This window comes from Sebastes fasciatus, chromosome 6 (genome assembly GCF_043250625.1).
Source record: "Sebastes fasciatus isolate fSebFas1 chromosome 6, fSebFas1.pri, whole genome shotgun sequence".
In the NCBI taxonomy this organism is placed as follows: domain Eukaryota; kingdom Metazoa; phylum Chordata; class Actinopteri; order Perciformes; family Sebastidae; genus Sebastes; species Sebastes fasciatus.
In genome coordinates this window covers 9,655,876-9,678,998 of record NC_133800.1, presented here as the reverse complement: position 1 = coordinate 9,678,998, position 23,123 = coordinate 9,655,876, and the positions used below count along the sequence as shown (strand labels likewise).

The following is a 23,123-nucleotide window of genomic DNA, read 5'->3' as shown; positions in this document are numbered from 1 at the left end:
AGAATGACAAATGAACCTTTCTCCATTCAAATTTCTCTATCTGTTAATTTTTGGGTAAATTTTTTTATTGGCACCTTGGATGCCAGGTATCAAATAGCGCTAAGATGCATCATAAGAATGTTGACGCAAAAAAATTGAGACCAAAAATACAGATCTGATTTGGGATGGCAGAAATATTTATTACTGTTGAAAAACAATGAGACCTGAAATCAATGTGGTAAAGGTTGGAAGCTGCTGGAGCTAACATTTTATACTTTTACAAAAAAAATCATGATCACTTGTCCCAACCTTCAATTCAGTTTTAAGCCTCTTCCAAATTGCCTGGATATAAGATGCTTAGCGATTCCATAGACATGTTTAGCACTGTTTCCAGTGCCACCTTTATTACACAGTGGTTGAAGAGTTAAGTTCCTTTCAGTGTAACCGATATGCCGTTGTGCCTCAAAGCTAAAACATTTGTTATTAATTACCTTACCGCTTCTTCAAGGCACAGGGTTTCTGCTGACTTGACATGAAGTAAGAAATGTTAAGAGATCCCAAGTTGTTCCAAATTTGAATGCTTGACTACAAAATTTAGGATTTTTTTAATGTACATATGGGTATCTGACTTAAGGACAATCTTGAAAAATTGCAAGCCTTTAAGCTTTGTGCAAATGAATTCTCCATTTGACCAGACCGTTGGCTACTATCCAAGCCATAGAAGCTTCAATGGTAACATGGGGAAAGAGACCACGTTGAAAATCAGATCAAAAGCACAACTCAAGCCAGGCTAAATCTGAAGATGTATCAAAGGCTACCTTCGGATGAAGCTTTGAGGGGTTGTTTAGAGCTGCTCTTGAGAGCTGGCATAGGTGGCAACAGAACCTCTCAAGGAGTTTAGCGGGTTAGGGAGACCTGGCTTCTTCCTCGCTGGTAGCTCAAGCGGGATCTGAAAGCGTAGACAGGCTCCAGGTTTGACAGGTCACGAAGGACAGGCTCTGGGATTTCTTCCCCATCGCCTTCACTATAAAGCTCAGTGTATCTTCCGTTACCATCTGTGGACCTGGAGTTGGAGTGATACTCAAGTCAAGTACAAATACCTCAAATGTATACTTAAGTAGGCTACAGTACTTGAGTAAATGTACTCAGTTACATTGCACCACGGCTAGTCATGCAGATAGTTTTGGTTTTATTTGTCCAGGTTTGGGGATTTCTGTCTCCACCCCAATACAATGGAAATTAGTTTGTGGTCGTCACAGCATTGAAAAATGGTGTTTGAAAAACAGCAACATGTCTTCCCTGAAGCAGTGTCCCCTTGTTACTCCACAAATAAACCACAGACCTCACTGTCAGCGTCTTTCATAGGGCAGTGGTTTGCAAAATGACAAACAAGTTATAGGGCAGAAGAAAAATTAAAAAAAACTTAAATATTCCCGTCACTCGCCCGTATCTTTGCTATTTTCTTGTGAAATACTGGATCGTTTTCTCTTTAGGCCTATAAAAGTCCTTCAAAACAAGGATCTGAGAGGGTTGAAACATTCTTGTTTCAAGAGCTCATATGTCATAAAAATATGTAACCTTTGACAATAAGTTATGAGTTATAAAGGATCACAAAAAAAGGTTAGGAATTACTGGCATTGGGTCTATTTCTCCAGTATGACGTAGTTCCAATTAAACTGTTGACAGTGTGTATTATCCAGAGTATCTATAGCACTGTTTCTAGAAAGACACGTTAAAATTTTCAATGCAGTGAGTACCACAATAAAGATTCCATTCACCTGACCTTACACTGGGGTGGGAAGTCTGCATCATTACATCATTTGGGCATCATTTATACAAATCTCTCTGTAAGCCAACGTAACATGTTTAATATCTCTGGATATTGACTAGTTCTGTGGGTTGCATGTTTGCACAACATGAAATAATGCAGCTATCAAAGCGTCTGTGAGGTTGAAGAAGTTTTTAGTCTATTTTTAGACTGTGCTATGCAGAAACAGTGGGAGTTTGTCCGCATAGCTCAGGTGCAGCTCCCGGGTTGTTGTAGGAGGACAATTAATCAGCATCTACTCACAGATGTGTCCCCGGCTCAAAACCAAATACTTGTATTTTATTGCTTTCCTGTTTAATTCATCGTGTTTTGTGGGACAGAAACAGTTAAAATAACTGTGTTTGTTGCGTAACTTACCTACGTGGTTTAAGTTATAAGCCTAGGTAAGTTACGTAACAAAAGTACGGTGTATGTCAACGTTGACTTCTGGTTTCAGTTTGTCTAGATGGTAACCCTAGATTTATGAAAACCTGCAAAAACTCTTGTGAGCCTTGCTGCCCGACCACCTATCCTGACCTTAACCATTCAAGGTCAATGCCTAACCTTAACCATCTCGCAGAAGTTTTGCAAATTGAGGGTTACCATCTAGACACGATCCCTCCAACCCGACCACCTTCCTGTGTGTCGCTCTTTACACTACATCACCTGACTTATTCCTTTGCTCCCGTCAAAATTACTACGGCCACTAGAGGTCGGCGTTGTCTTCTTGTATTCGTATCGATGATAAACCATGTGAATAGATGATAACGACCTCATGAACCCAATAGCAGGCCCATTCTAACCCATATCTATGATGCTGATAATGCTCATTCAATCGACTGATAGTTCATTTCAGTTCAAGGTCTTTATGTTGTAAATTAGGGAGTTTAACAGTTAAGAATGTAGGAGCAGTGATTAAAACGTTTCACGTTCTCAGTTATGTTATTATAATTACAGAGAAAAAAAGCGACTCATATTTTGCTCAGTAAGCAGAAGCAGACTTGTAGTATTATGTATTTGGATGTGATGTTTTTTAATGTAACAATATCCAGATGTGTAGTATGTTTCCACAGGCAGCTTCTGAGCTCTGGGTATATCCTGCAGAGCCCACATATATTTCACATTAGGTGTTTCATCCCCTGGAAAAAAAAACACTCTCAGTTTGAAACATGAACTACAGAGGAATATGTAGGGATGCCGAGGATGAACCCAGTGCTTTGAGACTGCTCATGTTTTGGTGGTTGTGGTATCATATTTAACCTTCCTTTTTATTTTGCACTATAGCACCGTGTGTTACAATGTCCACCTCTATTGTGTGTATTCCCCCTTTTCAACCATTTCCACATTTCCCAGGAACCTTCAGCGTTATTCTCTATCCGTCCACCAGATGCTCTCAGACTTTTCTCCCTTCACTCCACTCCCATCTGCCCTGAAATCACCTCATTCGAACCAATGTCTGAGTAAATCTTCATGTTATGAAAGTTATTTGGAGCTTTATTCCTGATGACACTCGCTCTGTTGCATGTCACAGGTTGGGCTGTGGGAACGCGGAAAGCACAGGTCATAAGACATGTATGGGCTCAAATAAGAGTCAATAAGATTTTGAGCTTGTAACACCATGTTCAGAAATACTTCCAAAGTCTGTAATTCATAAACCTGTGAAAAACTCTGCATGAAGATAAATGTAGATTGATTTTTATAGATTGGAATAGCATGTTTCATGCAAATTATTATGTACACTGAAACAGTATATTACATCAAAATTCACAATGGACAACTACATGTTTATTGTTGTTATTTTCTACTTTGTTGTGCGGCAGAAGTCCAGTTATGAAAGAAGATTTGTGGCTGTGTTTTAGTTGTTTAAAAATACATTCATCCTCATAATTACTCTCTATCTAGGCTAATATTAATACACTTCCTGTTAGTTATATTGCCTGGCTTGATCTCTGTGCAAAGGTGCTTTTTAGCCAAGTGGCAACCTCCGGTCCAAAAAAATGAAGCCAACGGAGAAGCGCCAAAACCTGCAGTTCCTCAAATGGCCACTTGAGGCTGGCTCCAAAAGCGAGTCGATCCCCACAGACCCCCATGTTAAAATGCTCAACTTTACAGCAGAAATAAACATGTTCACAGCCTGGTACAAGACAACTCTACGGGTGAATTTCAATATATAAAAAAAAGAATGTTTACGCCCTCTAATCAGACACCCCTCGCCTCTGAGCGCTCTCGTACCGGCAAAGAGGTCTCCCAGCGGCGGGGAGGCAGAGGGTCAATAGTAAATTCATCAAATTCAGCGCCCCATATAGCTATTTTCCTGTTTTTAGTGTAGATGTGACATATTTGTTGACGCTGCGTCGAGGCTTTCATCGTACGGGAAATAGGTGCGGTTTCATCTCTCAGCCCCTTGATCACTTTTTTCTAATTCATGCAGTGGGTGGCTCAGACCTGGGGGTGAAGTTACACTTTAAGGTTTAAAGTTATGCATAATTGATGCACTTTTTTGCAATTGTGAAGGGTAATCTGAACATGTGTTTGTGGATTGTTTTCATGCTACTTCTTTTTGGTTTAATTTACAGAAGAGCTTCTCAAAACATTTTGAAAAAAAGATATCATACTAACAAAGACTGAGATATTACTCACTCTTAACAATCCCAGTTTTTCGGCAGATGAGATTTACATAATTGATTTGATTTAATGTCTTAGCAAAATATATACATGAAATGATATGGCTTACCCTCCTTTTATACTTTTAAAGATGCTGATTTAATATACTGACGTAATATTAGGAAAACATATTACCAGCAACCAACAAAACAGGCGAGAGGACATAGCAGCCTGAGCCTGCTTCTGGACGGGTAGCAGCTGTTTGTCTCGGTTTATTTCTTCAGAATGAATGCAGTTTCTTGCACAATCTTTTCAAGGTCCTGATACTGATGATAGTGTGGTGCTGATGTACCAAAACATTAAGTATTTCCTTATTTGCGAAACCTTTACAAAAGTTTAACTTCACAAGATGCTCCACGTTCCTCATTTTCACAAAGGCGGCACAATGCTCTATTTCACCTCTAAAATAACATGTAAAACTTCTGACTTTATTCTCGCTATATTATGACTTTTTTTCTCGTAAAATTTCGACTTTATTCTCGAAATATTACGACTTTATTGTCGTAATATTACGACTTTTTTCTCGTAAAATTAAGACTGTATTCTCGTAATGTTACGACTTTTTTCCTCGTAAAATTACGACTTTATTCTCGTAATATTAAGACTTTTTTTCTCGTAAAATTACGACTTTATCATGTAAAATTACGACTTTATTCTGGTAATATTACGACTTTTTTTCTCGTAAATTTATGACTTTATTCTCGTAATTTTACAACTGTTTTTTCTCAGAAAGTTTTTTCCTCAATGTGGCCCTAATACTCCGTCGTACCCAGCAACTTTCTTTATTTAAAAAAAAAACTGAATCCCTACTGACAAATAAAGCTACAATGCTGATTTACTCAGAACTGGTAAGACTTGTATCACTCTTATTTGAGCCCGAAACATATATGTTCATGGTTGCAGGGTGGTTGAGGGGGAACTCCACAAAGGCCCTGAACCAGTGTGGTACCGGCCCTGGCTCATCAGTGGGACAGAGCAGAGCAGAACAGTAGAGGTAGGCGGAGAGGCGCCTGCAGGACTCTGGAGGACCGTTGCTTCTCCTTCCCCGCCCCCGGTAGCCTACATTCATTCATTCATCCACCACGATAATCCCTCCATCTCTCCTGCTGACATTGCTGCAACATGTGAAACACAACTCGTGAGAGTCTCGACGAGGTGTTGTTGGCGCTGCAGTAGTTCTTTGTGGGATTATAACCGGAGGAGACTGAAACTCTACAGAAGGAGCTCCATAAAGTCCCTGCACCGCGGATAAGATGAGCAGCGTCCTCCTCTCCCTGCACGGTAAACCCATCTCACTCTGAGGGAAACGTGCACAAAGTTGCACTAGGATTCTTCTAACTTTGGTCTTGTTAGTTAGTTTAAGACGAGACACTTACATGCAGAAACATCGTTTCTTTTTCATGCCTTGGTCAATTTTGAGAGTTTGGGCTATTTTGCTTCTACAATTCTTAGATTAGTGGAAAGAAAACTTCCAAAATGCACATTTAGATGTTTATTTTACTACTTTGTATATTTGTGTCTGTTGATTTCTCCTAAGTTCACCAAAAGTTAACATTAGTATAATGCCCCATTAGTATATTTAAACATAACATTTCAGATAATTTGTAATACAAAAAAATACTAGTTTTAAAGGTCCCCTTTTATGCTCATTTTCAGGATCATACTTTTGTTTTGTGTTTCTACTAGAACATGTTTACATGCTGTAATGTTAAAAAAAAAAACACCTTTATTTTCCTCATACTGTCGGCCTGAATATGCCTGTATTTACCCTCTGTCTGAAACGCTTCTTGTTAGTGCATTGCAACAGAATTGCATTGCTACATAGGCAACAGCCTGGGTCAATGTTTACTTCCTGTCAGCTGATGTCATTCACATACACTGCAACTCGGAATAAACTGGGATTAGAATGTTTACAGTTAAATCTGTGTAAAGGGTCTAAATATTGTATATTTCGTGACATCACAAATGGACAGAAATCCTGACAGCATGTTTCAAATGCAGAGTTTCTGAATACGGGCTGTGTGTATTTCCCTGTGGATTGAGTGTTTCGATACTTTCACAGTATTTATATAGGATTTAAGCCTGCTTTATATAAAAAAAACAAACATGAAAATCTCACTTTTTTATAATATGGGACCTTTAATGTAAGTAATCAACTGGGGAAGTTGCATGGTGGTATCTATTAGTTAAAATGTTGACCCTCTTCACCATAGTGTCTCAAGCAACTACAAAGACAAATTGCATTGATAAAGCAGAGGTGAACTCAGCCGCATGGATGCTTGTCTGTTCTCTCTTCTTGCAGTGCTGCTACTGTGCGGGTTCCTCAGGGCGCAGCAACAGCAGCAGCTGCTGCTGCCCGGGTCCTGCAACTTTGAGCTGGGCACCTGTGGCTACACATCAGAACCAGCGTATGGCAGCTGGAGCATGAATGAAGAAGGTACAGTGTCATCATGAGCTCTGCTTATTGACAGAAATAAACATGCTTGGAATACTTCTCTGTCACTCATACTACTATTTAAATATAGGCTTACCAGGGGGGAAAGTGGAAAAAGTATGATGATCTGTAAGTGATTCTGGTGTGGATCCATAGGCGACAGATATCCTGTAACCATGTAGAAATGTTCAGTGTGCTCTGACTTTTGTGTATACATATACAAATATTGTTCACAGTAGTTGGTGGAGTTAGTTTCACCCAATCACCCAATCTGCTCCCCCTCATCCTCTTTAACCATTTCAAATCAGGAGTAGGGATGCACCCATCCGACTTCGTCCGTCCCGATACCATACTGATACCTGGGCTTTGGGTATCAGACGATACCGAGTACCGATCCGATACCAGTTTAATTAATAAGCTGTATGCCTCACTGTGTGGAAGTGACTGGATCATTATTTTATGTGTAAGTTAACATCAGGCTTGACTTAAACATTGCTTTCCTAACTCTGTAAAACAAAATGTACCAAGTTAACACAATAAATACATAGATTTAAATTTACTGAATTGTTATTTATTATTAAAATAATAAATCGTACACCAGTAACTTGGTAACAAATCTTCAAAATTAACAATAATTACAATTCAAGTGTAAACTTTTTTAGTGCAGCAACAAATTGGTCAAACAGGAATTAAAATTCCACTATATAATGTATGTAGTATATAAACATAGAATTATTTTGAATAGATCGGCCCCGTTGTCACCGATACCCGATCCAGCTATTTGAGTCATTATCGGCCCGATGTCCAATCCGGTATCGGTATTGGTGCAGCTGAGAGGAGAGTTCACGCTGTCTTTCTGGGGAAAAATATACATTACGTCATATATTTATATACACCACTGTACATTTATTATCAAAGCCACAAATATACTTTCAATGGCAGATGATGTTGCATGAATATGTCAAGAGAGACTGTCACTGTGTGTATACTGCACATAAAGTTAGTTTAGGAAACAATTGGGACTACACTTTAAAAGATATGTTTTGGTTATAACTGTCTAGTATGGTGTTTTTTTTTTAGTTGATTGAATGAAAATGTCAGCTACACTCCAAATAATCACAATGTAGAAAATCTCAGAAGTGTGTACATAACCCACAGAAGGCTAATTGCAGTTATATTCTGGTACGATGTCAGAAGATTGAAATAATGAATGAAGGTACCGACTCTGTTGGAGATGAACGCACATACAGTTGGAGGAGGTCATCTGCAAAATTAGAGACTACAGGATGCGACACCAGCCCGTTCTCACTCCCAACGCGTCAAACATGGCCGCTTGGTCAGTGGCCTTATGTGTCAAACGCTCTACGTGGTCGTAGTCATGGCGGGAGTAAAGGAGGAAGCCAGGTCGGGGTGGATGGACGGGTCCAAAAACACTGGACTTGCTTGTGTCTTGTGTGAAACCAAAAGTCAACGTTGACTTATTTAAAGTTATGTAACGTTACATAACATTATTGCGTTGCTTACGTAATGTAGCCAACTTAACTACATAACAAACATACTTATTTTAACCCAAACCACGGCCCTTTTAATAAACCTAACCGAGCTGTTTCCTGTGAAGACAGAAGTTTATTTTGGAAAGACAGTGTATGCATGTAATGAGCGGAAATTGACACGTGCAAAACTGAGGAGTACAAAGAGCATCATAGTTTGAAGCCACTGACCAAGCTGCCGTATTTGACGAGTTGGCAGTGAGAGTGTGTTGGCAATACACATATACCTTTAGCAGCATGATGACTACAGGTATTTATTTGACTGAGGAGAGGACTTTATACTTTCTACAAACATGATACAAAACGGGGGAACATTGCTCCGTAGCACTACTAGTGGTTTAAAACTCCACATGGCACCTTTAAAGGCACAAAGATATGCAGCACATCACAAGAAAAAAGCAAAGATTAGAATAAAGTCTTTAAAAAATAGCAAATTTTTTTTATAGCAGATTTTCTTTTAAAAGATTATTATTCTCTAACTCAGTCATCATCTGGCAACCACTTGTTTGGTCTCTGACCCCTGGGTTGGAAACCCCCGAGTTTAAGAACCACATGTGTGTTTTATTCCCCAAAATATCATGCTGAGTGTGAGTATTTGTGTGTGTGTGTGTGTGTGTGTGTGTGTGTGTGTGTGTTTGAGTCAGTTAAGAATCACCGAGATGGGTAATAAAACATGATCAGGGTTTTCGCTGTCATAAAACAGCTCTTTGAGGATTTCCTGTGAGTAGACTCGGTGCCGTCATGTCACGTCTCCCACTGGACCCTCTTGTAGTTAAAAAGCTTAATTCTACTGGGTGACATCAGCTCTTTTCCTCATTATCATGTTTCACAACCGCCCGACCTATGTTCTTTTATCGCTGACTACAGAAGCAGTGTAATTATGTTAAACTTGTAGTAAACAGTGCCAAATGGTGGCCAGGACATTTATTTACCTCAAGTGAGAGAGGCCTTAAAGATGCCCTCCAGGCATATTTTCCAGACATGATGTAGTTTTTCCAAGAAAAAAGTTCAATTAGAAGTTAAACTTCTTCAAACCACATCTACGCCCCCGTCCTTCAGTGGAAACTCCACAATGTATGAGTATACAAATATGTTTCATTTTAATAGTTGATCTGCTAGACACAAGATGTCTCCTACTTCACTGAAATGTTTACTTTAAGGGCACTGGACAGTGTACAATACAGTATACTGTACTCTATACTGTATACTGCACTGGAGGTGCTTTCAAATTCCCACATTACACTTGTGTGTGGTGTGATTTTAACATTAGCTTTGCTGGTCAGTGATTTTAATCATGTGCGGACTGAGAATTACGGCCACAATGACCTCCTGCTATTCTGTGAACTGGCTGGTACTCCTGTGATTTAAATCCAGACGTCCTTGAGATGTATCCTTCTTTTTTATTCTTTGTTTCCTCGGTGTACAATGTGACTTTTGTGTGAAAATGGAGGAAGTCAAAAATGTTGCTTGTTTGCTAATCTGATAGATGGAAACATACTAACAGCAACGTAGTATAGGACTGTTTGGGAACCGATATGACGACAGGAGAGAAAGACCCAGTAAAAGCTCATCAAATGTGCAGCTCCAGGTGCAACTATTCTCTTTGGAGCCCTGTTTTTTTAGCCTAAACAATTTACCCATGGATGTAGAGTATTAGAGACAGGCCTTCATTTCTTGTTTCTCCTCTTTCATCAGTAAAATGTACAATATGCACGCATTACAAAATGACTTAACTCAAGATCCCCTCACTCGCTTTTCCTGGATCTTTCAACCACATCTTGCAATCTTAATGAAGCAGACAGAGTTTGCTCATTTGTCACGGGGATGGTTCAGTTGTCATCACAACTGAGCAAACTCTAACCGCTCATGGAGATCACAAAGTGCTGTTGAAAGTTAAACAAAGGTAGTAAGTGCACCATTAGTTATAGCAAGATACTACAGGCTAAAAAACATTGTTTTGTTATGCTCTGGTCAGTTTTTAGATTTTGGGCTATTTTGCTTCCATAATATGTCTTCTTTTATCACATCTGCACATCCCAGCTACTCTACCTTGCAGAGGTGGGACTAAGTCATTCTTTTGCAAGTCACAAGTAAGTCTCAGGTCTTTGCACACAAGTCCCGAGTCAAGTGCCAAGTCCTAAACTTTGAGTTGTTAGTCCAAAACTAGTCATAATGTGCTTGTCACCAAATGTTAAGCCATTTGCTTCTCCGTGTGTAATTTTCGACCCCTCATGTTTTGCATACACATTTTTTTTGTTAACCACCGTTTAATCTTTGTATGCAAACAAAATTATCTTTGGTATCATGTTTTCCCAACTGGCACACCGTAACGTAACGTTAGTTCTTCATGGTTCTCTCCTGCATCTTGATTGGAGGCTGTCAGATTGATTCAAACAAAGTGGATCTTGGGAATTTAGTGTCGACTTGCGGGGAATGAACAGAGTTAACGTTTGTTGATTCAGGAAATGACTTGATACATGGCACACTTTTTGAATAACATACTTTTTAATCTTTGGGCTTGGGGGGGATGGCATCAAGTATTTTCAAGTCAAAAGGCTCAAGTCCAAGTGAAGTCACAAGTCACTGGCGTCTTTTTTGATTTTGTCAAGTCAAGTCTAAAGTCATCAAATTTGTGACTCGAGTCTGACTCGAGTCCAAGTCATGTGACTCGAGTCCACACCTCTGGTACCTTGACTACTTCCGCTGTCTGTATGACGTGTTTGGTGTACTCTACAGGCGTCAACTGACATATGTCAAAGGTTGCGACGCTCTACAGCATATTGGTGTTCATTTTTTTACATCCTGTTGTTGAGTTTGCACCTGTACTTTGGGAATATTCTGTTTCTTGAAGATCAGCCTATATACTATATAGTGAAATCATATGATCGCTCCTCGTGTCATCCTTGCTGTGATATTAAAGAGGAAGGGCTCAAACAGACTCTTTAATAATAACATAATAGAACAGATGGCTGCAGGTTTGCATTTCCAACTTTCATGAAGTTGAATCATATTTTATTTCCTGTGTGTTTTTCTTCTTTTACTTTGGGTTTAGTAGTTGCCCTCACAGTGTGGTCCTTTTCACCTTTAACTGCACTTTTGTCGTGATGATGGTGTAGACAGACACGTGTCTCCACCAGCTACTTCTTTTTCAGTTGAAGTCACTTGTGACCGTGAAATGATCCCTCACCGTCTTCCCACTTGCCAGCTGCATTTTTATAGGGTGCTTGGCTGTCACCTCACCTCAAAAAGACATCTGCAAAACCACTAATTATAAACGATGAGTAGAATCTCACAAAAGCTGGACTAGAGAAGGACGTTGACCACAACCTCGGACCAGACGGCTCAGTTCCTCTGCTGTCTCGCTCGTCTCATCATGTGCTTTACAACCTGCTGCTTATTTTTGGAGTCAAATGCATTCCTCCCTATTAGAATATTATGTGTTTACGAGCGACTGAAATACTGTTTATAAGCTTCTCCTCAGTGCAGTTGTCAGATTTGCATTTGAGCAATGTTTGTAATGATATTAAAGGTGCTACATTTGAAATTCAGAGCAAACAACTATTGTCTATGTAAAGATATAGTGGAGTAACGTCTACCTGAGCAGAGAAGGTAGTCACTTTCCCCCTGTATGTTGTAATTCAAGCTTTCTCTGTGCTTTTTTTTAACATAGCCGGTCTGGCAAAACACTGCGAGCTCTGTCAGCACTGTTGCCGTTGTTTGCACTTTTCGTGCTGTTAGCACCGTTAGCTGCTAGCTACTGGCTCAGCCGTCACCATGTTGAGAGCCGTGTGGAGGCTATCCCTCAATCATAGATAAGCTCTGAATCTGGACCTTAGTGCTTTTAAGGAAATGTCAGCTCTAATTGGATGTTTATCCCAACTTTTCTGAGTTCAATAGAAACAGAAAGATGCTGTAGCTGCTGTGGTTGTCACACTCATGATGTCATTGGATTTGTGTGCGTGTGGGCGTGTATTACTCATGTTGTGGGGACATAAATCTGTTTACACAGGCACATTGTGGGGACTCGCTTTCCTGTTGGGAACAAAATGCACATCCCCATAACGTTAAATCATTACATGTTAGGTTGAAGACTTGGTTTAAGGTTAGGGAAAGTGTTAGTATTAGGCTAGTAGCAGTAGGTAGTTAGAGTTAGTCTCCAGGAAAGGAATGCAAGTCAATGTGTTTGTGTGTGCAGAGTAGTGAGCATGACATGACTGTGTTGTTGTAAATTAGTGCTGTGGAAATAGACATGTTTACCATGTTAGCCATTATAGTAGTACAGTAATTCCATCCCCTCTCAGTGTTTTTTATTCATTTTTGTAGGCCTTTATTTACGATCAGCCTTCATTTGTCTCAATTATTGAACACTTATCCATTACAGTATGAATACCAGCTTTTTGCTTTTTGCAAACGCAAGCATTTAAACCTCTTCTTTTGAATAATAGTAGTGCAGTTATATTTAATACTACAAGTGTAGCCTTCGATAAGAGTCTGTTATTAGTGAGTTGCAGTGTGGTGGCACAGAGACTCTTTAAATGGGTCAAAGACACTGGAATGCCAAACCAGAATATTGCAGGGTAGCTGTGCTCCCACAGGGAAGAGCTGCCAGGGAGGAATCAGGTGGGCTCTGCCCTAGTTTGAAAATTTTTTGGGGGTTGAGAGACAAAAGTGACGGGATTACACAAGGTGAAATCTGAGAAGAGCAAATTTGTGAAAGCAAAGTTGATGCATTTAGTGCTGGAAAGAATTCAGTCTGTGTTCAAGGCTGCTTGAAATGTGCTCATTCACACAACGGCACTGACACCACAACTACAGCTCATTCCATATTGGATGCATTAGAGGAAAGTGTATATATACCACTAATCAATATCAATACAGCTTTACGGTACTGTTCAGGCTGTTCTCATACAATGTTCGTACTTATTACTACGAAAAATAATGCACTATAATTCGTATATATCCCACATAATCAATTCATATGTAATCTGGTCTGTTATGCAGAAATTACAGACCGCAGAACGCCGTGATTGACCAATCAGAATCAAGTATTCAACACAGCCGTGTAATAAAGAACGAGAAAGACCTCGTTGGGAGGAGGTTGTGGTGGACGGGTGGGTCTAAAACAACATAGAACTTTCACTCAGGAGACCACTGTGCGTGTCCTGTGTGAATCCAAAAGTCATTTTTGACTTATTTGTAACGTAACTTCCGTAGTGTTTTTAACCCAAACGTTGGTTTATTTGTTAAATAACTTCTGTACTATGGTGGGTAAAGTTGTTCAATTACGTTTTTTGTTGTATTTGTTTAACTCTCATTTCATCCCGACAGCAATCAATAAATCAAATGCTCTGACAAAAAAAAAGAAAAGAATCTGTATCTGTTGCTGTCGCAGGACTGTAATAATCCCGTTCGGCCTGAAGGAAATGATTGAACGGCCTGCCTGCCCGCCTGCCTGTGCGCACTCTGCCCGTGCACTCATTGCACGTTCTTCCACAAGCTGCTAGCAAAATAGCTGTTGGTACTAGCAATGGCCATGTTTGTTTTTTATGTTCATTTCAATAGGTTTACGTTCAATTTATATTATTTTATTTTGGGGGAGTGGCTTCGGAGGGAGGCCTTATCGGACGGACTGTCAGTGTGGAAGATTTTATTGTAAGATTTAGTGACCTTTGGAGCGATAGCTGCTAGCTGCTTTCATTGGAGAGTTAACAACACTGGGTTGGGTTTTTCGGTTGGCTCATTTTAAAAATCTAGTGCTCTCTTGCTAGTTTCTCAACATTACCAACCCTAGCTTTAAGTAACGCCACTTCCGTAGTTATTTTGATCAAACCACGATCTTTTCCTAAACCTAACCAAGTAGTTTTGCTGCCTAAACCAAGGGTTCTCAACCTATTGTAAATTAAAGGACCAGTGTGTAACATTTTGGGGGATCTATTAGCAGAAATGTAATATAATATTCATAACTATGTTTTCATTCGTGTATAATTGCATAATTTTTTACCTTAGAATAAGTCCTTCATATCTACATAGGGAGCGGGTCCTCTTCACGGAGTCCGCCATGTTGCAACGCCATGTTTCTACAGTAGCCCAAAACGGACAAACCAAACACTGGCTCTAGAGAGAAACTTTCACATTTTTACGTTACCTAAATGCTTGCAAATTACCAATATTTGTAAGTTCTTTGTTGATTCCTACTTTGTTGTGCTGTTGTAGCCTACGGAAAGTTAACAGTAAAACGTCCAGTTATGAACAACATGGATCAAAGATTTGTGGCTGTGTTTTTTAGTTGTTAAAAATACATTCATCCTCATAATTATGTTGTATCTATATTTCACATGCAGTGCCTGTTTTGCAGGAGGAGAGCGCTCGCATTTCTTCTCCTACTTGAAAGACTTCAGGTTATCTAGAGTGACCGCAATCAGCTCTGGCGGCACGCTGCACAGCTATGTCAAACTATGGTGATAAATAGCCCGGGTTTCCAGCGGTTCATAACAGGCTCAAAATCGAACCCACTTATGTGCGCAGCGTTGCCGAATAGGAATTCAGAATCTCAACAAAAGTCACTGGTGTCTGAAAACAGTGTTGACAGTAAGAGGAGAAAACGGCGAAATCAGCTGGGGCAGTGTGGGAGTGGCATCAAGGCCACTGTGGCCGATGGGCATGCATTTTTCAGAAGGGCATCAAGGCCAGTCAGAGGGGCCCGCCGTGGCCGCCACTGAAATTCTTTCCCTGCTTCTAACGCATATGCAATCACACTGATTTATTGGTAAAAGACGAGTTGAATAAATAGCAATTTTTGAAATGTTACACTGTGAGATGTGCTGTATTTCGGACTCCTGCATTATAGAAGTGTGTCACCACATTCCACGTGCCAAGCCAGACATTCCGATCGACTCCCCCCTTTTGTCTTGTTTTCCACCGGCTGCTTCATTGTATGTGTCGAGCCACAGAGCGTCCTGAAGCAGCTCCCTCTGTTTATGATAATCTGTCAGCACAGTTTATGTTCCCACTGTTAAGATAAGTGGCAGAACTGTAATTTGTGAGTGCCATCTCTCTTCCAGCCAAGCCTTTAGCGCTCATCGTGTTCTCTCTGTAGCTTGTGTACTAGTATACGCTGCATATTCACTGAAAGACAGAGCTCTACCCCCGAAACAGAAGCTGCAGCAGAGACCCAGCGTGGTCTGCACTTAACCACCAACCAGACTGGAGATGGAATGAGCTCCAGCAACCAACCCGGCCTTGGAGATGGTGACAGACTACACCCGTTGTGGCAATAAATAGGCTCATAAAAAGAAGACGGGACCACGGTAGTGTTTTCTGTTTGGTTGCCATGGCAATGTGGGCTTGAACTGAGGAGGCTGCACCCAAAAAAAGAACCCAAGGCAGAGTTTGTGGTTCAAACCAGGATGGATATCCTAGGTGATTATATTCACTAAACAGAGACATCAGAGACAAAGACTTGAGGTTGTACTGGAACAGGATAAACAGACAGACAGGGACGGATGGAGTGAGGTGGAGAGCTGTCAGGGCCTCAGACCACCACCCATACTCTTCATCTCTCTCTCTGGACTGTTTAGAGTTCCACCTCCCCCTCCATCTAACCTCCTCTCCTCTCCTCTCATCTTCTCCTCATCTCAGTTGCAACTGAACCAAAGTTTAGATTATTTTTAGAATTTTCGAGAACAATGAGTCACATTGTGTTCATGCAGTAAATGATAGGGCTGTCAGACAGGCTGTCAAGTCAACGTGATAATAACACGTTAACTCAAATTAGTTTTAACAGCACTAATCTCTTTAATGCATTAACGCAACTTGTGATTTTTTAGGTTGTAGCGGGCTCAGTTTTAAAGATTGAGTGAAGATACTGGCATCATATGGTAACCTAAAGGATCCATAAATAACAAATAAATAACCCTCCAAACTTACACTAAATTTTAGCGAGGAAACACTGGCATGGCCATATTCAAAGGGGGTCCCTTGACCTGTCTCCCCTTTACAGACATGCCCACTTTATGATAATCACATGCAGTTTGGGGCAAGTCATAGTCAAGTCAGCACACTGACACACTGACAGCTGTTGTTGCCTGTTGGGCTGCAGTTTGCCATGTTATGATTTGAACATATTTTTTTATGCTAAATGCAGTACCTGTGAGGGTTTCTGGACATTATTCGTCATTGTTTTGTGTTGTTAATTGATTTCCAATAACTGTAAAATTGACTTGCATTTATATAGCGCCTTTCTAGTCTTCAGACCACTCAAAGCGGTTTACACTACATGTCAGCATTCATCCATTCACACACTCATTCACACACCGATGGCACAGCCTTCAGGAGCAATCTAGGGTTAATTATCTTGCTCAAGAACACTTTGACATATGACTGGAGGAGCCGGGGATCGAACCCCAAACCAACCTTCCGATTGGTGGGCGACCCGCTCTACCTCTGAGCCACAGACAAAATAAATATATATATATATGCATTTGCATAAATCAAGCATATTTGTCCACTCCCGTGTTGATAAGAGTATTAAATACTTGACAAATCTCCCTTTTTTACATTTTGAACAGATACAAAATGTGTGATTAATTTGCGATCAATCGCGATCAACTATGGACATCAATTGACAGCCCTGGTAAATGATGATGACTCTGGAACTGAGGTACACAATGCCCAGTTAGCAGTGAAGGATATGTTGATGTTGCTGATATTATCAGTTTGCTGATGAATGTTAGTGAAGATGTTTAAACAGCTCATCTAAGCAGACTCTGGCACACTGCCTCCTCTACTGCAGCGCTGTCACGCAGCCACACAGGAGAGGCACTCCATCGTGTTCTAGGATTTTATTACTGAACTATGATTTTTGGACGCACACTTTGCACAGTGTTGATGACGATCAAATCACATAACCATAAAAAGGTGAAATAAAGCTGTGGTAACTGCAAGCAGATATTGTATTGCAAGATCGTCTATTTTGGTAGAAAGCATATAAAATCATTTTTCAGTGAAAATTGTACTTTCACGTTCTGTACTAACAAGTTTACGACTTGTCAGATACGTTAATTTTCAACATTTCACCATCATGTTAATAGAAACATAATCCGGTCGACATTACGTTTCCTCCAAAATGTACTTTGTACTGGTTATTACATTCATATCTGTGCAGCATGAATATCAATTAGTCGACTATTGTTTTTACATTTTTGCAACATTTTTGACCATTGCATACTCGTGAAGTTTAAGTGCATATTGATTTTAAAGGTCTGCACAGCATTAGCTCATAACATTGATTTAACACTGGCAAAAAAATAAAGTTTAAAGGGATAGTTCGGTTGTTTTTAAGTGGGGTCGTATGAGGTACTTATCCATAGTCGGTGTATAACCTACTGTAGAAGACGGCCGGCACGCCCCCAGTTTGGAGAAACAGTACGTTGTTTTGTTCCCGTGCAGTAACTCCTGTCTGCTTCTCCAAAGTGGGGCGTGCTGGCCGTCTTCTACTGTAGGTAATACACTGACTATGCATAAGTACCTCATACGACCCCACTTAAAAACACCCAGACTATCACTTTAATGAGTACCGTGATGGATTACATAACTCGTGCAACTTTCAAAAGGCTGCACAACTTTTAAAAAGCAGCTGCAAGGTTTGCAGAATGGTTATCTTTGAACATACAAAACCAGTGATATGTCTCTTTAAGATTTCTGTTTACATTAGTACGTGTTGGACGATGTCTGCCCTGTCCTGTCTGCTCCTCCGTGGCTCACTGTTTGAGCAAATCACTGCTCAAAGACTTCTCCTGCTAGGGAAGATTCTCGTTGAACTTCATTTGACCAAATAAGGGATCACAACTGTAAATCCCCCCCGCCTCCCTTCCCCAACCAGATGTAGAACTGATGGCACTTCAACCAGCTCTCCATAAACACTGTTTATATCCATGAAATTGCCTCTCTGCTCTCTCAGACCTGGGTGAATGGGTGAAAAGACTCTCAGTTGTGACATAAAGGGGGGAGATGGAAACTCTATTTCACGGTTACAGTCATTACTAATGTTTTTCAGAAAATACATCATTGTCTCTCTCTAGTTCATAATACGGCAGTAAATAATACACATATCCAAAACTGTATGATCTGAGCCAAGGCGAGCAACAGGACGCTGACTTCCGTTGACTTAACGGCCACAGGTGTCGCTGTTACAACCAATTTCTGATTCTTACAAACAGCCCCTTTAATAAGATAATGCCTCATTTGCATATTTAAACATAACATTTCAGGAAACTATTAGCATTTAGATCATTGTGAAGTGACATGTCCATTCAGTATGATTCAGTACATGTTTATTTCATACTTGTGTGTCACTCACTCTGCGGGGGGATTTTTTTAACTAAAAGACAAACTGGTTAAGCAGATTTGTTGTGGCGCTCAAATGCATGTTGCTGTTGCAGTAAATACTGGTGTATCATTTTTAGACAATCAAGCCTGAGTGCAGAGTCAGGAAGCAGAAAATCCATTTTCGGTAAGAAAATCGCGGTTGCCTTTGTCAATTAAGCCCCGTAACTATTGAATACACTGCATATAGATATCAGGGAAGCCAGCTCGATAAATAGTTTTAAAAGAAAGCTGAAAACTTATGTCTTCATTTTAGCCTTTAACTAGCTCAGGCCTGAAATTATTAATTTCTTACACTGCACTGTAACTTTTATTATTGTATTTTATACCTGTTTATTCTATCTCAGCTTGCTTTTATTTAATGAGAGTGACGAACCCACAGTTTGCTGTTTAGCAACTGCTGGGTCATAATTTCATCGTCGTCTTTTTAGTTTTATTTTCCATCTTAATCATTTTAATATGTTTTTATATTCATTTTCATGTGAAGCACTCAGTGCATGTAATGTCTTTGAGCTGCATTTCTTGTATGAAAGGTGCTATACAAATAAACTTTATTATTATTATTACTATGCTATTATAGCTTATCTGAAGGTCCTGGGTTTGAATCCTCTGCTAGCTGTTCTCCTTGGGTCTGTATGGGTTTCCTCCCACAGTCTAAAGACATGCAGGATAGGTGAATTGGTCACAGTGACACAGTTAAAACTTGTCTTATATAGCTCTATAGACGGCATTGTGGTCCAGCCACTGACCTTCCATGAACCAATTTTATATGTGTTATTACTTTCTATATCATAACAGTTTACTGTGTTGTCTTCTGGGACACCTGTCTCTGTCAAGGTTGATTCTTTCTGAGGAAACTGATGTTGATAGGCCACAAGGTACAGACGCCCATGATAATGACACATTCCTGATCACCAACAAAACAATTGCAAAGTTCTCTACATATGGCAAACCTTTAGTTATCACTCTACTTAATGTAAAAAGCAGCCAGCAGAAGATAACAAGTCTAAAAATATATCCTCAACCACAGTAAAATATTATAACAATCATATGTACTGTAGATTAATATGACTTATTTTCATGTTGTTGTCATAGGGCATTTGATAACAGTGGACTCAGCCCTCTTAAAGGACCAGGAGCAGGCGGTTCTTGTCAGTCCAGTTCTGGAGCAGCACGACTGGAGCTGTGTGAGGCTGGTGTACCAGATCACTGGACTGGGTTCCCTGCAGCTCCACCTCAGACCAGATGGGGATAACTTTGACTACCGATTGTGGACTGCCAACAAAGCCTCTGACAGCTGGCTCATTGCTAGTGTGGACCTAGCAAACACCACAATCCCCTACCAGGTAGGAATGGCTATAAAGACCATAAACAAAGTGATCCCTGTTAGGTTGAATTTGCCATCCTATACCATAACAGATGTGGTTTTCCTTCATCCCTCCTAATCAGTGCACCTGTCGTCATGTCAATATGTCTACCGCTAGTGCTGAAGATCTTGGAAAGTCAAAACTGCTCCACCTGCTGTGGCGTGAGATTTATGTCATATGTTGCGAGCGTGATAAAACATGCTCACAAACAACATTATATTATTTCACACATGCAGATATTAAAGAAGAGATATCATGCTCATTTTAGGTTCATACTTGTATTTTGAGTTTCTATACTACATGTAACGTTTACCTGCTTTAATGTTCAAAAAATACATTATTTTTCTCATCCTGTCTGTCTGAAAATACCTGCATTCACCCTCTGTCTGAAACGCTCTGTTTTAGCGCCTGTCTCTTTAAGCCCCCCTCCCGAAAATGGGAGGGAATATTAAACAGAGGAATATGGTTACGCACCAAGGACAGTGCCGACGCTTTTGTTACTGTTACCGTGGTACGGTTTGTAGCAGGCTGGTAATGGAGCTTCAATTGTAGGCGACACCATTATTATTCTGCAATGAGTTTGTGTGTATAAAACATGGTACTACAGTTTGCACTTGTTAGTACTGCTTCGTGCTTTGTGTGTGGCTTACAGCGTACGGTGACCAGACGTCCCGGTTTGTCCGGGATTGTCCCGGTTTCAAGCTGGGTGTCAAAGTCCCGAAAAATATCTGTAAAACACTCAAATGTCCCTGTTACCGAATTGTCCCATATATCACCATAATTAAAATAATGAAAACAATATTATACTTATATAGACGTTTATCATGTTTTGTCATTGTTACGGAGCCCGGGAGTGGCCATAGAGAGAATATAGCCTATATACTGAGGCCATAATTTACTAATTTGCGCACAAGTTATACAGAGAGCCAGCACAGCGCACCCTGCTGTAGTCTCTAACTAGAGCATATTGCAGGCTGTCAAGACATAATTAAGCACGGCCACGGCAGATCCGCTGGTTACATTTGATGCAACCATCAGACTGTTGTAAAATAACCACAGAACCCCTCATGCTTATGTCAAAGGTGTCGTTTTGATTCATTATTCCACACAGTTCGTTCTGCACATCAACAGGCATGTAGGCGGAAAATTGTGAATCACTTAAAACATCTTGCTCCACTTATAACTCCCTCAGGGCCGTCCGCTCCTGTCAGTCTTTTACCCGGTGTCTCCACCCTGGCCAAAATGTCGTCACCCACCTATAATAATGGTGCGAACCAAACAACCGAACCGAGACCACTTGTAAAGGAGGGTCTCTGGTGCGTTTTGCTTTGCTAATCTAAATTTAACGAAAGCTAACCCTCCTTAAATACAGAGTGAGTTTGAGGCCAAGGCCCACAAGTACTATAAAAGAAACGATGATGTCATCGGAGCCTCTTTCTAAATTTAACTTGCTTCCTTATTGTCACCAGAGCACTAACCTCCTGCATCTTCTGTTCTTTGAGAACAATTCTTAAAGGGAACACACAGAACCTGAGAAAGAATAAATGGCAAATTAAATCTCTGGCAGAGGTTGTGAGTTATGAGGGGAAAACAGAACTACATCATGTCGGTACTTAAAGTAATGGCGTGGCAAACATTTAAAGACTTATCTTAAATTGCTAAAGTATGGCTGCAGTCTGCAGATCAGTGTTTATAGCTCTAGGATCAGTGCTTGCATTACTGGCCAGTGTGCTCCAATGCACTGACTGGAAGGGTCGTCTGTCTGTGGGTAGATATGAACTCATTTAGCTTGTAAGTTAGTCAGAGTTCATCCCCTAGACTTGCAATGACAACCAATATTTCTGACTCAGTGGGCATTTCATTATAAAGACATGACAGTGATGTGTTACGACATGTGATGCGTTATGTGATGACATACTGGGTGATGAGATTTGATGTATGGGGGATGATTTAGGCCATGGCCATGCCAAAGACTAGAAGTGGAAGTAATCCACTGGCCGTAAAGTGGCCGTTACAATCTTGTTTTTTTGGAGCCAGAAGTGACCATATTTGGATGGGAGTGTGGAGCTGAGGAAGAGCGAGGCCCGCCGGGGCCAGGTACCATTAGCAGCTAGCTTGGTTATCAAGGTGCATCCGTAATTGACGTTAACTGTGATATTAATTGGGATGCTAATTTTGGCTAGCAAAAAACAAAGGTTACAATATTGTAACCCTAGTTCTATGAGATCAAGCAGAGCTCTCTACTGGACTCTATGGATAATACTCTTCTCCAAACACATGCACGACAAGAAGAAATGACTGCTGCATTCACTTTAATAGTGCATGAAACAGCCCTCTATCCATCACACACTGTCGAAAGGAGAGAATCGAAGCGACTGCCTGTTGATGTGAGCCACCATGGTGCGGTTGTTGGTCCTCACCAGCATGTGCTTTCCCCGTATCAGGGGCCTGAAGTGCTGGAGGACCAAGAACACTGCCTGGAGCTCGAGGAGGTTGATGTGTTGGTCCTCCGCCAGAGGCCAAACTACACTAACCACTCTCCCCAGGCAAGTCCCCCCACCACCACCCCACCTTGTCAGGGATGCGTCCGTGAACAGTGTGACGTAGGAGGTCACTCGTTCGAGTGGTGTTCCCTGAAACAGGTGTCGGTGGGACCTCCAGTAGTGTAGAACATTTTCTACCAAGGAGGGGAATGGTAACCGAGCGCTGCTTGTGCTTCTTGGCATCCAAGCGTAGGCTGGCCAACCACCTATGCCGTTGCATATGCAGCAGCCCCAGCGGCACCACCGGCCATTCGCCCATTCCCTGGGCTTGGCCATGACAATGAGGTCGTCAGGATAAAAGAAGACCCTCATGCCACAGTCGCATAGCGGCTGCAATGCCGTGTCCTCACATTTGCTGAAGGTGCGGGGGCCAGCGAATAGTCTGTTTTACTCGTA

General features: G+C 40.8%; 1 protein-coding gene across 2 annotated transcripts in view; it reads left to right on the top strand.

The window, feature by feature from the left end:
* The first annotated feature begins 5,471 nt into the window (after window positions 1-5,471).
* Window positions 5,472-23,123, top strand: part of mamdc2a (MAM domain containing 2a) — a 31,027-nt gene continuing 13,375 nt past the window's right edge. For both annotated transcript variants that reach the window (XM_074637530.1, XM_074637531.1), the window contains exons 1-3: window positions 5,472-5,731; window positions 6,753-6,887; window positions 19,913-20,163. In XM_074637530.1, coding sequence (XP_074493631.1) covers window positions 5,704-5,731; window positions 6,753-6,887; window positions 19,913-20,163 — 414 coding nt within the window. In that variant the 5' untranslated portion in view covers window positions 5,472-5,703. The remainder of the gene's footprint in view (window positions 5,732-6,752; window positions 6,888-19,912; window positions 20,164-23,123) is intronic.